Source organism: Macrobrachium rosenbergii, chromosome 12 (genome assembly GCF_040412425.1).
Source record: "Macrobrachium rosenbergii isolate ZJJX-2024 chromosome 12, ASM4041242v1, whole genome shotgun sequence".
Taxonomy (NCBI): domain Eukaryota; kingdom Metazoa; phylum Arthropoda; class Malacostraca; order Decapoda; family Palaemonidae; genus Macrobrachium; species Macrobrachium rosenbergii.
Window position 1 is genome coordinate 103,114,821 of NC_089752.1, and position 17,500 is coordinate 103,132,320.

The 17,500-nt window shown below is 37.4% G+C and overlaps 1 protein-coding gene across 2 annotated transcripts in view; it reads right to left on the bottom strand.

The window, feature by feature from the left end:
* The window catches only part of Ttd14 (TRPL translocation defect 14), a 171,983-nt gene that overhangs the window by 110,213 nt on the left and 44,270 nt on the right, over nt 1–17,500 (bottom strand). For both annotated transcript variants that reach the window (XR_010854688.1, XM_067112562.1), the window contains exon 2: nt 10,556–10,623. Coding sequence is in view for 1 of the 2 variants with exons in the window: in XM_067112562.1 (XP_066968663.1) it covers nt 10,556–10,623 (68 nt within the window). In the remaining variant the exon portion in view is untranslated. The remainder of the gene's footprint in view (nt 1–10,555; nt 10,624–17,500) is intronic.

Here is a 17,500-nt window from a genome sequence, read left to right on the forward strand (position 1 = left end):
TTTTTTTCTTTTTATTGAGTTAGATCTCTTCTATCTGTATTTCCCTTTACCTTCTCTTACTTCCTAATGAGCACCATATTCTTTGGAAGCTTGGATTTCAAGACAATGGCCCCTGTGAGCTTGTTCCATATGAAGAACGTTCATCTTCTGAATTAATAATAATAATAATAATAATAATAATAATAATAATAATAATAATTTAAATTTAAAGTTACCTTTCACTGACAATTGTCACAACAGAAAAATTGAAATGACAAACATGAACTAACAAACGAAATACATGCATAACCTAGAGCAATAAATCCCAGGAAAGCCTGAAAAGCCTCGAATATAACCAAATGACACAATCTCAATTGCTGGAAAACTTTATCACAGGCTCTGATAAATAATGTCGAGAACCTTATCCACTTATCAGGTCGAATCCTTTACGAGACATATCAAAGATTTTCCCAACCGGCGATAACCAGTAAACTGATTATAAACGGAAAATAAAATTTAGGCCAAAGGCCAAGCGCTGCGACCAATGAGGTCATTCGGCGCTCAAAGGGAAATCGGCAGTAAAATGGGTATAAAGGTGTAACGGGGGAACTCGTGGTAAAGTTTTGCTTTAGCTGCGCGACCTCATTCCCGATCAAGACAGGCTACCGCCTTTTTGGGGGGTCCGCCAGGTGAGGGCACGTCCTCTAAGGTAGGTTAGGTAGATAAGATCTGGTTAGGTCAGGACCTGGCATTACAGGAAAGGTCAAGTCTACTGATGTATGAGGAACCTGTCCCGGTCGACATCTGGCGGGAATCAGGCAGCGCAATTAAAGTAAACTTTTGCCAACCTGGCAATTGCACTATCAATCAGCTGTTAACAGAGTATGGAAAGTAAGTTGGAAGAAAGAATATGAACGAAGGTATAGTAAAAGGAATGAAAGGGGTTGCATCTAGGGGCAGAAGGGACACACCACAGAACTGGGTGTTAATAATGGACACCAAAGAAGTACAGAGTCCCCACCCTCCCCAAAGCACACTTCTTGCTAAGAATGGGGGGGGGGATGTGGCAAGATTAGCGATACTCAGAGCAAGAAGTCATAACTAGAACGGAAATAAATGGGATGTTTGAGACTCAATGTCATTTTTGAACGTTGATGCAACCTATGCGTACACTGAGTGACTTCTATGCAGTCTGAGGGAATCCTAAGTTTTAACACCATATATACAGCTATAAACACACACACAGAGAGAGAGAGAGAGAGAGAGAGAGAGAGAGAGAGAGAGAGAGAGAGAGAGAGAGAGAGAGAATGAAACGCATAGTAATAAAACAAAGCATGTATGAATACGCGTAATACAAGTATATATTAAAAAATTTTCATACACCCCCGCAAGTATCTATAAATCCACTGCGTAAACTTTCATAAGAATTGACTGATTTTGATTTGATTTTATGAAATTTGGCCTGCCAAGCTAATCACTGGGCAGCTCTCGGCTATTCAGCTCCTCTAAGACAAAGAAAAGAGGAGTCTGGGCGTTAGATAGCAATTATAGAGATTCAATAAATCAAAGCGAAGAAGGACAAGAACCTAAAAGCGGAACTGGGAAAAAACCCCACACCTGAACTATGAAGTAATAGTTGGAGAGGTTGGACAGCAAGATTGGACAAAGGAAGGTAGAGCAAACGAACAAAAAGTGGGTGCACCTTGGGGCCGGAAGGACGTTACTAAAAAAAAATCCTTTAGTAATGTCAACAGTGCACCACGTTAAGGGCACTGACGGCACTACCCTTTACGGCCATAAGAATAGATAAAATTAAGTATATAAAAGTGTATATATCCACTTCTATAAAAGAAATACTTATGTATGTCGTATGTATGTTTATGTATGTATGAATGTATGTATATATATATGTGTGTGTGTGTGTATATATATATATATATATATATATATATATATATATATATATATATATATATATATATATATATATATATAAAATTTATACATATAAATAAAATTATATATATATATATAAATAAAATATATATATATATATATATATATATATATATATATATATATATATACACTTATGACCAAATAAAAGAAATTCTGATAAACAGAATCAATAAGCAAAACTTGCGTTAAGAATAAGAAACAAGATTCTAGTTTTTCATACTTAATGCCACAGAATAAACAATGCAAAAAAAAAAAAAACAATAAACTGGATTGAGAACGAAAACTGGAGTGAAAAACAAATAATCAGAGCAGAGTTGTTTCACTGGAAATAACCGGAGACTACGCGTGAGCAAAACCAACTTTTTGTTTATAAGGAGCGTTCGCTACGCGGCAGCTTCTATCACAGTCGAGTTTTTTCTCAATGCAAAACCTGTTCTTGAATGGAGCCTGGGGGAGAAGAATGACCACAAAAGGAGCCTAAAAAGGACTCGTTTAGTTAACTCAGTAGTAGTAGTAGTAGTAGTAGTAGTAGTAGTATCTACTGTATAAAGAGTATAATTAGTTGTTTATAAACGGTTGCTAGGCACGAACTCCATATAAGCAAGCACACGTGATAATCCTTTCAAGATCAGAAGGGGACCTTAATCACATCACTGATTAGACAGTGAAATGAATCATATCACAATCGTAATTCACAATCATAACCCGAATGACATCCTTAGTGATAGTACTTGTAAAATATCGCATTTCAAAATAAGCCGAACTGAAAAAAAAGTCTCACGTTCCATCCGACAATGAGAGAGAGAGAGAGAGAGAGAGAGAGAGAGAGAGAGAGAGAGAGAGAGAGAGAGAGAGAGAGAGAGGGAGGGGTTCGCGTTCATGTGCATGCATGCGCAGTTTATGAAGATATCTATTCATAAGTATGTACAGTGACTGCACTAATAAACATATGTTCGCTTGGAGTCATATTTCTAGGTGTACATGTTCCAATGTGTGTGTGTTTGTGTGTGTGTGGCTATACCGACTCACAAAACAAGCAAATATTTAACACTGAGAGAGAGAGAGAGAGAGAGAGAGAGAGAGAGAGAGAGAGAGAGAGAGAGAGAGAGAGAGAGAGAGACTTCATGCATACGGAAATGAATCTGACAGCATAAAGAAATCATTCAATCTCCTTTTTTTTTTTACCTAATGACGTATTGCAGACCAGTAACCACGCAAGCACACACACACACCACACACATTACACAAAAAGATGTCAGCGAATAAACTACATACACAAGGCTGCGCTAGGATACTACCTAACCTTGCCAAGCTTAAAAAAATCAATTAAATAAAACACTACACATAAAATTATTCGTGATTTTGGAGCTTATTGCGTGTATAGGTAAACATTCATAGTAATAACACATAAACTTCCATATATTTCAATAGGCTGTATAAATTTAAAAGGTAAAAACTTTAGGCAAAACTAATGAATTACTGTCACAAATCCTATGCATGGTAATATAAAAGCTACTATGCTACTATATACCACTTCTTTGTATCCGTTTTCTTTGCATTGTGAAGTTGTCGTTTTCTTTGCATTCTCTAGTTGTCTACTTGATCTAAACTGGAATATTCCTATCATCGATCCCTACGTGAGTTAGAAATTTCGCTCCACTGCGCACATGATTTTATGTCAATTTCCATAATTACTACTGATATGATATCACTTAATGCTGTGCAAACCTTCGGACGAGACAAGGTGGGAGGGTCCCCAACGGACGGCTGAAAAATCAAAATTGATTTAGACATACATAAGCAATTCTGACACGTCTCCGAATAGGCCATACTCGTCTAACACACGGACACCTAATGAATAATCTGCATAACCCTGCTCCTGAATGCTCCAAGTGTAGAGTTGTGATAACAATTAAACATCTGTTGTGTGAATGTCCGAAGTATAATCAGCAGCGGCTATCAAGTTTTGGAAATAAATCGATCAGTGAAATTTTGTCAGAAATTTCGACATTTGCAATCAATCCAAATACAGGCTTTTAGAAAATTGACAAAATGTAATATATATAGGCTATATATATATATATATATATATATATATATATATATATATATATATATATATATATATATATATATATATATATATATATTTATATATATATATATATATATATAAAAAAAAATCTCATATATATATATATATATAGCCCTGTTAGAACTGATAATCAGCTCAGTGTCTGATAAAACTATTTATAAAAATATAAATAATGTAACCCACGGGCGACTACCATTGAATCTCTTAACAGGCTGCAAATCTTAACTTTTCACTTCAGACAAGCAGAGGGCTGCGGTAATAAAACAAAGGAAACTAGTTGCATGAACGCTAACTACCAGAGAGAGAGAGAGAGAGGGGGAGTTGGGGGTCTTTGGAGTAAATAGGTATATTTTATGTATGATTCTAAATAGCCTCTCATACAGCTAACATTTTCATTACTATATTTTGGTACATGATTCTAAAATATCACACTGCTAATATTTTGATCAATATATTTTTATACAAGATTCTAAATATCACACTGGCAATATTTTCACTACTGCATTTAGTAATTTTGCAAGGGTGCCTAAAACAAATATTCCAAATATCACACTGGCTAAGTTTTCACTACTGCATTTGGTAATTTTGCAAGGGTTTCTAAAATGAATACACCTCATCATTACCATGAAAAACTGAGTCTCATTGTTTAATCATACGAGCAAGGCAACCAACCCCTATTTTTCCTCTTAGTATTCCTTGTGACATACAATAACGACTCAAGACCAGGCAAAGACGAAACGCATGACTCCACGACATCGTCAATCGAATTTTCATTCTCTCTCTCTCTCTCTCTCTCTCTCTCGGGTTTATCCTCGCAGTCAGGAAGGCCCCAAAGCGCAGGCGTCAACCAGAGGAGCATAAACAATGGATGTTCAGCTACCTGAAAATACCAACCAAAGTTGACGAGTTTTTGCTGACGTTTGCAGCCAGGAGAATTTTACTGCCTGGTTGACAAATAGCTGTTTTCACTTAAGGTTGCGTGCTCTCTCTCTCTCTCTCTCTCTCTCTCTCTCTCTCTGGAAAACTTTATCACAGGCTCTGATAAATAATGTCGAGAACCTTGTCCGCTTATCGGGTCGAATCCTTTAAGAGACATATCAAAGATTTTCCCAACCGGCGATAACCAGTAAACTGATTATAAATGGAAAATAAAATTCAGGCCAAAGGTCAAGCGCTGTGACCAATGAGGTCATTCGGCGCTCCAAGGGAAATCGACAGTAAAATGGATATAAAGGTGTAACGTGGGGGGGGGGACCTCGAGGTAAAGCCTTGCTTTAGTTGCGAGGCCTCATTCCCGACCACGACAGGTTACCGCCTTTTTTGGGGGTCCGCCAGGTCAGGGCACGTCGCCCTAAGGTAGGTTAGGTAGATAAGACCTGGTTAGGTCAGGACCTGGCATTATAGGAAAGGTTATGTCTATTTATGTATGAGGAACCTGTCCCGGTCGACAACTGGCGGGAATCAGGCAGCGCAACTAAAGCAAAGTTTTACCAACCTGGCAATTGCACTATCAATCAGCTGTTAACAGAGTATGGAAAGTAAGTTGGAAGGAAGAATATAAACGGAGGTACAGTAAAAGAAATGAAGGGGATTGCATTTAGAGGCCGAAGGGACGCACCACAGAACCCTAAGTGATGCCTACTATGCACCTGACGGCGCTAACCCACAACGAGGTGTTGATAATGGACACCAAAGAAGTACCGAGTCCCCAACCGCCCCAAAAGCACACTTCTTGCTATGAATGGGGGGAAGGTGGCGAGATTAGCGATAATGAGAGCGATAAGCCATAACTAGAACGGAAATAAATGGGATGTTTGAGATTCAACGTAATTTTTGAACGTTTTTGCAGCCTATGCGTACACGGAGTAACGTCTGTGCAGTCTGAGGGAATCCTAAGTTTTAACACCATATATGCAGCTACGCACGCACACATACACACACACAGAGAGAGAGAGAGAGAGAGAACGCACAGTAATAAAACAAAGCATGCATGAAAACACGTAATGCAGGTAAATATTAAAAAGCCCTTTCAGACACCCCTGCAAGTATCTATAAATCCACTGCGTAAACCTTCATAAGAATTAACGCATTTTGATTTGATTTTAAGAAATTTGGACTGCCAAGCCAATCACTGGTCCACTCTCGGCTATTCAGCTCCTCTAAGACAAAGAAAAGAGGAGCCTGGGCGTTGGACAGCAATTATAAAGATTCGTAAAACCAAAGCGATGAAGGACAAGAACCTAAAAGCGGAACTGGAAGAAAACCTCACACCTGATCTATGAAGTAATAGTTGGAGAGGTTGGACAGCAAGATTGGACAGAGAAAAGTAGAGCAAACGAATAAAAAGCAGGTACACCTTGGGGCCGAAAGGACGTTGCAAAAAAAAACCCTTTAGTAATGTCAACAGTGCACCACGTTAAGGGCACTGACGGCACTACCCCTTACGGGACATAAGAACAGATAAAGAGTATATAAAAATACATATATACACACATTTACTGTATATACACACACACACACATATATATATATATATATATATATATATATATATATATATATATATATATATATATATATATATATATATATATCCCAAGTACATGTATGAATAAATAAATAAATAAATATATGTATATATATAGTGTGTACTTACCACCGAATAAAAGAAATTCTGATAAACAGAATCAATAAGCAAAACCTGCTTTAAGAATAAGAAACAAGATTCTCATTTGCCATACTTAGTGCCACAAAAGAACAGATGCAAAAAAAAAAAAAAAAAAAGCCCATCAATAAACACTGGCTTGAGAACGAAGACTGGAGTGAAAAACAAATAATCAGAAACAAGTTGTTTCAATGGAAATAATAGGAGACTACCTGTGAGTAACACCAACTTTTGTTTACAAGGAGCGTTCGCTACGCGGAAGCTTCTATCACAATCGAGTTTTTTCCTCAAAGCAAAACCTGTTCTTGAATGGAGCCTGGGGGAGAGGAATGACCACAAAAGGAGCCTAAAAAGGACTCGTTTAGTTAAGTATATAGTATATAACAACATCTACCGTATAAAAAGCATAATTAGTTGTTTACAAATGGATGCTGGGCACGAACGCCATACACACAAGCACACGTGATAATCCTTTCAAGATCAGAAAGTGAGCTTAATCACATCACTGATTAGATCATTAGACAGTGAAATGAATCATATCACTATCGTAATTCACCATCATATAACTCTAATAACACCCTTAATGATAATACTGATATAATATCGCACTTCAAAATAAGCAGAACCGCAAAAAAGTCTAACGTTTCATCCGACAATGAGAGAGAGAGAGAGAGAGAGAGAGAGAGAGAGAGAGAGAGAGAGAGGGGAGGGGGTTCGCGTTCATGTGCGTGCAAGGGCAGTTTATGAAGATATCTATTCGTAACTATGTACAGTGACTGCACTAATAAACATATGTTCGCTTGCAAGCAAATATTTAACATTGAGAGAGAGAGAGAGAGAGAGAGAGAGAGAGAGAGAGAGAGAGAGAGAGAGAGAGAGAGAGAGAGAGAGACTTCATGCATAAGGAAATCAATCTGACAGCATACAGAAACCTTCCAATCCCATTTTTTAATCTAATAACGCAATGCAGACCAGTTCACACGTACGCAAACACACACACATTACACTAAAAAATGTCAGAGAATAAACTGCGCACACAAGGGCGCGATAGGATACTACCTAACCTTGCAAAGCTTAAAAAATAAATAAAACACTACACAAAAAATCATTCGTGTTTTCGGAGCTTATTGCGTGTATAGGTAAACATTCATAGTAATAATAACATAAACTTTCATATATTTCAACAGGCTGTATAAATTTAAAAGGTATAAACTTTAGGTAAAACTAATGAATTACTGTCACAAATCCTATGCATGGTAATATAACTACTATACCACGTCTTTGTATCCGTTTTCTTTGCATTGTGAAGTTGTCGTTTTCTTTGCATTCTCTAGTTGTCTACTTGATCTAAACTGGAATATTCCTATCATCGATCCCTACGTGAGTTAGAAATTTCGCTCCACTGCGCACATGATTTTATGTCAATTTCCATAATTACTACTGATATGATATCACTTAATGCTGTGCAAACCTTCGGACGAGACAAGGTGGGAGGGTCCCCAACGGACGGCTGAAAAATCGAAATTGATTTAGACATACATAAGTAATTCTGACACGTCTCCGAATAGGCCATCCTCGTCTAACACACGGACACCTAATGAATAATCCGCATAACCCTGCTCCTGAATGCTCCGAGTGTAGAGTTGTGATAAAAATTAAACATCTGTTGTGTGAATGTCCGAAGTATAATCAGCAGAGGCTATCAAATTTTGGAAATAAATTGATCAGTGACATTTTGTCAGAAATTTCGACATTTGCAAGTAATCCAATTACAAGCTTTCTGAAAATTAACAAAATGTAATATATACATACATATATACAGTATATATATATATATATATATATATATATATATATATATATATATATATATATATATATATATATATATATATATATATATATATACTTGTATATACATATATATAAAACAAATCCTTCGGGCCAGCCCTGTGAGAGCTGATAATCAGCTCAGTGTCTGATAAAACTATTTATAAAAATATAAATAATATAACCCACGGGCGTCTACCATTAAATCTCTTAACAGGCTGCAAATCTTAACTCTCACTTCAGACAAGCCGACGGCTGCGGTAATAAAGCAGAGGAAACTAGTTGCATGAACGCTAACTACTACAGAGAGAGAGAGAGAGAGAGAGAGAGAGAGAGAGAGAGAGAGAGAGAGAGAGAGAGAGAGAGAGAGAGGTGAGTCTTCGGAGTAAATAGGTATATTTTATGTATGATTCTAAATAGCCTCTCATACTTCTAACATTTTCATTACTATATTTTAATACACGATTTTAAAATATCATAATGCTAACATTTTCATTACTATATTTTGATACTTGATTCTAAAATATCATAATGCTCACATTTTCATTACTATATTTTGATACATGATTCAAAAATATCATACTGCTAATATTTTCATTACTATACTACATTTTGATACAAGATTCTAAAATATCATAATGCTAACAATTTCATTACTATATTTTTATACAAGATTCTAAAATATCATACTGCTAATATTTTCATTACTATATTTTGATGCATGATTCTAAAATATTTATAATGCTAACATTTTCATTACTATATTTTGATACAACATTCTCAAATATCGTAATGCTATTTTCATTACTATATTTTGATACACGATTCTAAGATATCATACTGCTAATATTTTGATCAATATATTTTTATGCAAGATTCTAAATATTTTCACTACTGCATTTAGTAATTTTGCAAGGCTTTCTAAAATGAATACTACCTCATCATTACCATAAAAAACTGAGTCTCGTGTTTTAATCATACGAGCAAGGCAACCAACCCCTCTTTTTCCTCTTAAAATTCCCCGTGACATACAATAACGACTCAAGACCAGGCAAAGACGAACCACATGACTCCACGACATCGTCTGTCGAACTTTCATTCTCTCTCTCTCTCTCTCTCTCTCTCTCTCTCTCTCTCTCTTTATCCTCGTCAGGAAGGCCCCAAAGCGCAGGCGTCAACCAGAGGAGCATAAACAATGGATGTTCAGCTACCTGAAAATACCATCCAAAGATGACGAGTTTTTGCTGACGTTTGCAGCCAGGAGAATTTTACTGCCTGGTTGGCAAATAGCTGTTTTCACTTAAGGTTGCGTGCGTGCTCTCTCTCTCTCTCTCTCTCTCTCTCTCTCTCTCTCTCTCTTCGGTGATAATTACCGAAGTGACGCCAGTATTTAATGGCATTTACGTCAATCAGCGCCTGCTATTTAATCTACCCATCTCGTTAGAAATACTTTTCCTGTTCACACACACACACACTACATTATATTTATATATATATATATATATATATATATATATATATATATATATATATATATATATATATATATATATATATATATATGAACAGAATTAATGCATGTGCACGTGTTTTGCAGAAATATATTTCAGACTCACACCGGAAACGAACCTCGTCTCCCGAATGACAGGCCAAGGTGGTACCGACTGACCTGCCAAGGTCAAGAAAAAATTGGGAACCTAAGTACTCCTTACCTGAGGTGTTTCCCGGACAGGCTTCTGAAGGCCATCATACCAGCAAAATTTTACCCAACTTCCTGACCCCTCAGCGAGTCAGTCGGTACCATTTCAATCGAATTACCCCTTCACCGTGATATGTGATGGAAATACTGAACACACAAGCACGTGTTTTGCAAAAATAAATCTCTGACTCACATCGGGAACGAACCTCAGTCTCCCGAGTAACAGGCCAAGGTGGTAGCAACTGACTTACACACACCTGTGTAAGTGTATGCCTGCTAATACACGTACACCACAAAAAGCAGAGGAGCAATGGGAGATGACACTTACCTTCCAGCCTAAGTTTTCAAAGAAAGTGCAGAGTCTAGACTGGCCGGTAGTTTTTCCACCGCATGGACCTAAAATGGAAGAAAAAATACATTATCAAAAACATTGCTGAAAATTGAACACCACTGGAACAACAAGGAATGTGTCCCTTAAATACAGGTATATGTAACGACTCAAAACTTGAACGCCACTGGAACAACGAGGAATGTGCCCCATAAATAAGTGATTTACGTGACGCTTAATTCAAAATGCATCCGAAATGTTATGGCGACCCAACGACGTCTTCAAAATGAAAAAAAAAAAAAAAAAAAAACTACTTCATTAAGGTAAGAGTTGATGCTGAAAGCCAACGAATGTTTAAAAAGGAAATGAAACAAGTAAAAGATGTGCCGAAATTTCTTCGGCGCAATCGAGTTTTCTGTACACCGTATAATGCTGTCTGAAACTCTTAGCCATAACCCATGAAGCTCTCTGCCGCGGTCCATGAAACTTTCAGCCACAGCCCGGTGGTGACCTGTGTTGCTGGCACCTATAGCGCTGCCAGACTCACGATCATGGCTAAATTTAGCCTTCAATAAATAAAAAGAAACTACTGAGACCAGAGGGCTGCAATTTGGTATGTTTGAAGATTGGAGGGTGAATGATCAACATACCAATTTGCAGCCCTCTAGCCTCAGTAGTTTTTAAGATCTGAGGGCGGACAGAAAAAGTGCGGACGGGCAGACAGCGCCATCTCAGTAGTTTTCTTTTAAAGAAAACTAAAAGTGAGAGTGTTTGGAATGGAGTGCTTGCCTGGCATGTTTAACGTTACAAACATTCAGAGGACGAACGAATGGAAATTGATAAGCTAGTGAAAAGTGTATAACTAAGATCTGTTAAGGGGGAAGAGGAGAGGCAGACTAGAATGATGGAACAGAACTTGAGCCAAAGGCCAAGCACTGGAACCTGTGAGGCCATTCAGCGATGAAAAGGAAACTGAGAGTAAGGGAGGTTTGAAAGGTTTAGTATGAGGAAAACCTCGCAAATGCACAGTGAAACAACTGTTAGGAAAGGGTGGAGAGTCAGATAGGATAAAGAGAATATGAACGGAGGTACAGTAAAAGGAATGAAAGGGGTTGCAGCTAAGGGCCGAAGTAACGCTGCAACGAACCTTATGTAATGCCCACAGTGCACCACATGAGTTGCACTAGTGGCACTACCATCTAAGAGGAACTAGAAATAATGGACAGATGGCATGGAAGACGTATAGGTAAGGAAGTGCCTTCATATCCAGGAAGCGCGAGAATGTTAGGGGGTTTGACGCGCTGCTGATGAGCCTTAAAAGTAGGTTTGTGAAGCAGGTGATGTTGCAGAAGCTTTAGTGCACAGTGTTTCATCCACAATTCAGCAGGTGAAGGTATAGATGTGGCACTGAAAGCTGTTCTGTCTCTTGAACCAACCCCATATATATATATATATATATATATATATATATATATATATATATATATATATATATATATATATATATATATATATATATATTATATAGTACATAACTATATAAATATATATGTATGTGTATACATTATATATTATATATATATTATATATATATATATATTATATATATATATATATATATAAATGTGTGTATATATATATATATACAGTATATATATATGTATATACTGTATATATATATATATATATACAGTATATACATACATATAAGAAAAACAGTGTAAAAATACGCAAAATGGAAGAACGGTTAACTTTGGCATCACGATGGATCAGGGATTTTTATTATAAGCTGCTTCGGTTACGTGTAAAAATAGAGGATAATAATAATAATAAGCAGAGTGCAATTTGGAAGTGTTTGGAGGAAGGAGGGGAGAAGAGCCTTGAAGAGGTTGCTCTCTGTATTTTATGAAGCGATTAATGTTGCGGAAGTATTCTGCACGCACGCTTGTGCACATACATACATACATACATACATACATACACACATACATACATACATATGTAAGTATAATGAGCCCCAAACAATTTAACTGTGTATATAATCATAATACTCGGGTTAGACTTCAGTAAGACGGGATGGTTTAGACTTCAGATTCTTCACTTTACAAAGTGCAATCTTTCGAAGACTCACAGACTGTGAAGAAGACTGTACGTCTTCGAAATCTTGTACTTTGTAAAGAATTTGGAATCCGAACCACCCTGCCTTATTGAAGCCTAACTCTATTTTTTTATAGTAATATATATATATATATATATATATATATATATATATATATATATATATATATATATATATATATATATATATATATATATATATACACAGTTAAGTTGTGTAGTTATTTTGTGATTATACTTCCTTATGGATGTATGTATGTATGCATGTTACAAAAAAAGTTAACTTCAAAGACAAGCGACCTCGACATGGAAACAGTAATTAGGTAGCCCGACGGTTACGTCACGGTAATAAATTCTCGCGGGCACTTGAAAGCGCCTCAACTTGAAAGAGCGTGCCAAAATGAAACAGTTCATCGCCTAAAGACTGACTAAATGTAAAAAAAAAAAAAAAAAAAAAAAAGTTGGATCTAAACAACACTGCAAGGACGATGACCGAGGCGCCGTTCGTGGCAAATGCTTTGGAGTTTCTCCATCTTTTCCTTTTAGTTTCTTCAACTGTTTCCAAACATCTTGAATACCGATTCTGAGTTAAGAGACATAATAGTATATATTACACAACCAGATTACCGGGAGTACGAATACACACACTTTTGCACCAACGTTAACCAATGTTAAGTAATTAAGGGCACATGCTACTACAGTTTTATTCCCCGCAAGAAAGGTAGTGCCGTCAGTGCACCTCTCACGGTGGACTGTAGGCATTTCTTGAGGTTCTTTGCAGCGTCCCTTCGGCCCCTAGCTGCAACCTCTTTCATTTCTTTTAATGTAAGAAAGAGAATATGAACGGAAGTACAGTTAAAAGAATGAAGGGGGTAGCTGCTATGATCGAAGGGACACTGCAAAGAACCTTAAGTAGTGCATATAGTGCCCCGCATGAGGAGCACTGACGGTACCACTATGGCCATGGTACCAAACCCCCTGCGGGATAAATTCAGTTATGATCGATTTATGGCAGAAAATTCAAATTCAGTTTTAAGAACAAATTCGTCAGACCTGGTTTGAAGAACACGAATCAGTCGAAACCATTTCTGAGATTACGAAGCATCCAAACTCCGTGTCAAGAGCGATGAATATTCGATATCAAACTGAAAACACATTACTGTCAAGCTTATTTTTACGAACACAAATCAGCCACAACCAATTTTGAGAACGGACAACATCCAAAAAACCAGTTTTCACAACAAGAAATAATCAAAACCAGTTTTTAGTTCTTTGTAAAAGAAAACTATTGTGCCGGCTTTGTCTGTCCGTCCGCACTTTATTCTGTTCGCCCTCAGATCTTAAAAACTACCGAGGCTAGAGGGCTATAAATTGGTATGTTGATCATCCACCCTCCAATCATCAAACATACAAAATTGCACCCCCCTAGCCTCAGTAGTTTTTATTTTATTTTAGGTTAAATTTAGCCATAGTCGTGCTTCTGGCAACGATGTAGGATAGGCCACCACCGGGCAGCGATTAAAGTTTCACGGGCCGTAGTTCATACAGCATTATACCGAGACCACCGAAAGATACATCTATTTTCGGTGGTCTTGATTTTACTCTGTAGCGGCTGTACAGATAACTCGATTACGCCGAAGAAACTTCAGTGCACTTTTTTATTTTTTTTCTTTTTGGGCAAGGTTAAAGTTAATCATATATAAGACCATTCTTCGACTAATTTCACCACTATGCAAACAACTTCGAGCGAATCTTCATTAACAAACAGGGTGCTGAGACCCTGAGAAGCGTACCCACGGGCATGGATTTGTTTTGAGGAGAGAGAGAGAGAGAGAGAGAGAGAGAGAGAGAGAGAGAGAGAGAGAGAATCAACCTTCCAACCCTAATTTCGACATAAAGAAAGAACCTCGGTCGCCTGAGGCTTCCGAACTGACGCATGAACAATGATGCATTCAGCCGATTCTTCTCATCATCTTCCTCACCTCCCTTCAACTCGTGTTTCTCCTCTTCATCATCTCTCCTCTTCTCGTACTTTTATTTCCTTCTTTATACTCTTATTTCCGCCTTTCTCCTCCCCCTTCCCCCTTCATCTTCTCCAGCAAAAACCTCAATTTGGTCTGATAGAGTTTAAGAATTTAGGCCAAAGGCCAAGCGCTGGGACCTATGAGGTCATTCAGCGCTGAAACGGAAACAGAAAGTAAAAAGGTTTGAAAGGTGTAACAGGAGGAAAACCTCGCAGTTGCGCTATGAATCAACTGTTAGGAGAGGGTGGAAAGTAAGATGGAAGAGAGGAAATATGAACGGAGGTACAGTAAAAGGAGTGAAAGGGGTTGGAGCTAAGGGCCGAAGGGCCGCTGCAAAGAGCCTTCGGTAAAATTTGGTCTGATGGATTCAAGGACTCATTGTGACCTACAGCCAACTACAACATATATACTTCTAGGGGTTTAACCTCACTAACAACTCCACCCCCGGCCCCCTTCTCTTTCTGACCAACCCCACCCCACCCCGCTAAACCGACAAGGTAAGCGCCCGTGCCAAAGGCGATGATGATGCCCGCAAGATGCCAAATTGGCACTCAAATGGGCATTAACGTCATAAATAATAATGAAAACGTGATTGTCGTCATGTGTTCCCCAGCGTGATTCGGGTCGAGTCTAGAAGGCTCGGTGTCATGTAGTATATATAAAATATATACATACATATATATACATATATATTATATATATATATATATATATATTAAATTGATCCGATGAAGATATTATGTAAAATGCAAAATCTACATAAACGAAATGTAAAAATATAGTTTAGTTATATTTACAATTAGGCTAATTTGCTGAATTACTTTAAATAAAGACGAGTTGATTAATTGTATACTAATGTCCGTGTATATATATATATATATATATATATATATATATATATATATATATATTATACATATATACAAAATATACATATATGTTTTATATATAATATATATATATATATATATATATATATATATATATATATATATATATATATATATATATATATATATATATATATATATATATATATATATACCCCACTTCCTTTACATCATACCCACAAAAAATACCGCTACTGACAAATTACATCCATAATGACGCAACCATTGAGCGCGCGATTGCGTACCATTCTTGCTAAAAGGAAGGTTTTACGCTACACAGTGATCTGCTTCGATAATGGTCAGGAAAAGCGTAGGCCGGAATTTTCTGTTGTATTCAGCGTACAATTTTTTTTCTAGTAAAAAAAAAAGCTCTCGTTTTGCCTTAGAACACTCGACTCTTTGTTATCCTAAAGGCTGCGTGATCTGACTAATTCGCCTGTCTACGTTTCCTGGCCTTGGGAAAGCGATACTCATTGTGTTTGCGAATGATTAAGAAATACTCGTAAAAGCTTGAGTGTTGAAATGGAGAAACAGATCCGGTTATGCGTGGGTACATATATCTAAAAATACATCTCTACCCAGAGCTTTCGGGAACCTTTTCGATTCCCCTTTTCAAAAGGGGAATCGAACAGATTCCCGAAAGCTCTGTGGGTAAATATATTATTTACAAATAAATCTGTACAGAGAACTTTTGCGAATCGAACAGATTCCCGAAAGCTCTCTGGGTACATATATTTACAAATACATCTCTACAGAGAGCTTTTGGGGAACCTCTTCAGATTCCCGAAAGCTCTCTGGGTACATATATTTACAAATGAATCTCTACATAGAGCTTTCGCGAATCGAACAGATTCCCGAAAGCTCTGTAGAGATTTATTTTTAAATAAACGAACCCATGCATCACTGTGGATTTATTTTTCCATTTCAGGACTCGTGCTACTGTGAGTATTTCTTAATTATTCTAACACAAGATGACTATCGTTTTCTCAAGGTCAAGGAACTTGGACAGGCGAATAAGGCAGATCACGCTGCCTGTAGGATAACAAAGACCTGAGTGTGCTAACATTAAGGAAGAGTTGTTTTGCTACAGAAGACAACAAACCGGCAAATAAAAAAAAATGTACAGCAAGTATTAGAAAAGTGAAAGAACGTTTTAAAGGCCCGGTAAGTTGAATGTTCTCATGATCAGCAAACATGGGGGATCAAATAACATACAAAAAGCAACGAAGGAAAAAACTAAAACTACTGCAGCTGCAATTGATGTGTAATTCTATAGCCAAAATGTAGGAGGGTCATAAAATCTATTCAAGTCGTTACTGGAAAATTAAATGCTTCAGTGTGTGAGTCAACAACACGAAAGGAGAACCCTACTCGAAATACAAAAGCAAGAAAATATAAAAATCATAAATATAAAAATTGATAAGATAGTGTCAATGAGGAGAAAAACACACCAGAATATGGAATTTAGTTCAAAGGCCAGACGCTGGGGCACATGAGGTCATTCAGCGCTGAAACGGAAATCAACAGTAAAATGATTTGAAAGATGTAACAGGAGGAAAGCCTCGCAGTTGCACTATGAATCAACTGTTAGGGAGGGTGGAAAGTAAGACGGAAGAATAAGAATATGAACGGAGGTACAGTAATAGGAATGGAAGGGGTTGCAGCTAGGGGCCGAAGGGATGCTGCAAAGACCCCTAAGTAATGCCTAAAGTGCACCGCATGAGGTGCACTGACGGCACCCCTCCCCTACGAGGAAAACAACCGCAACATCAAAGAGAGGAAAAATGAAACATCATCAATAACTCGGCCAACTGTGAAGTTCTTCCCTCCCAGACGCAATCCGCGAGACCTGGACGGCAGGCACGTAGCTCCCTCTCTCACGCAGGCAAATGACATCAACTTACGCAAGAATG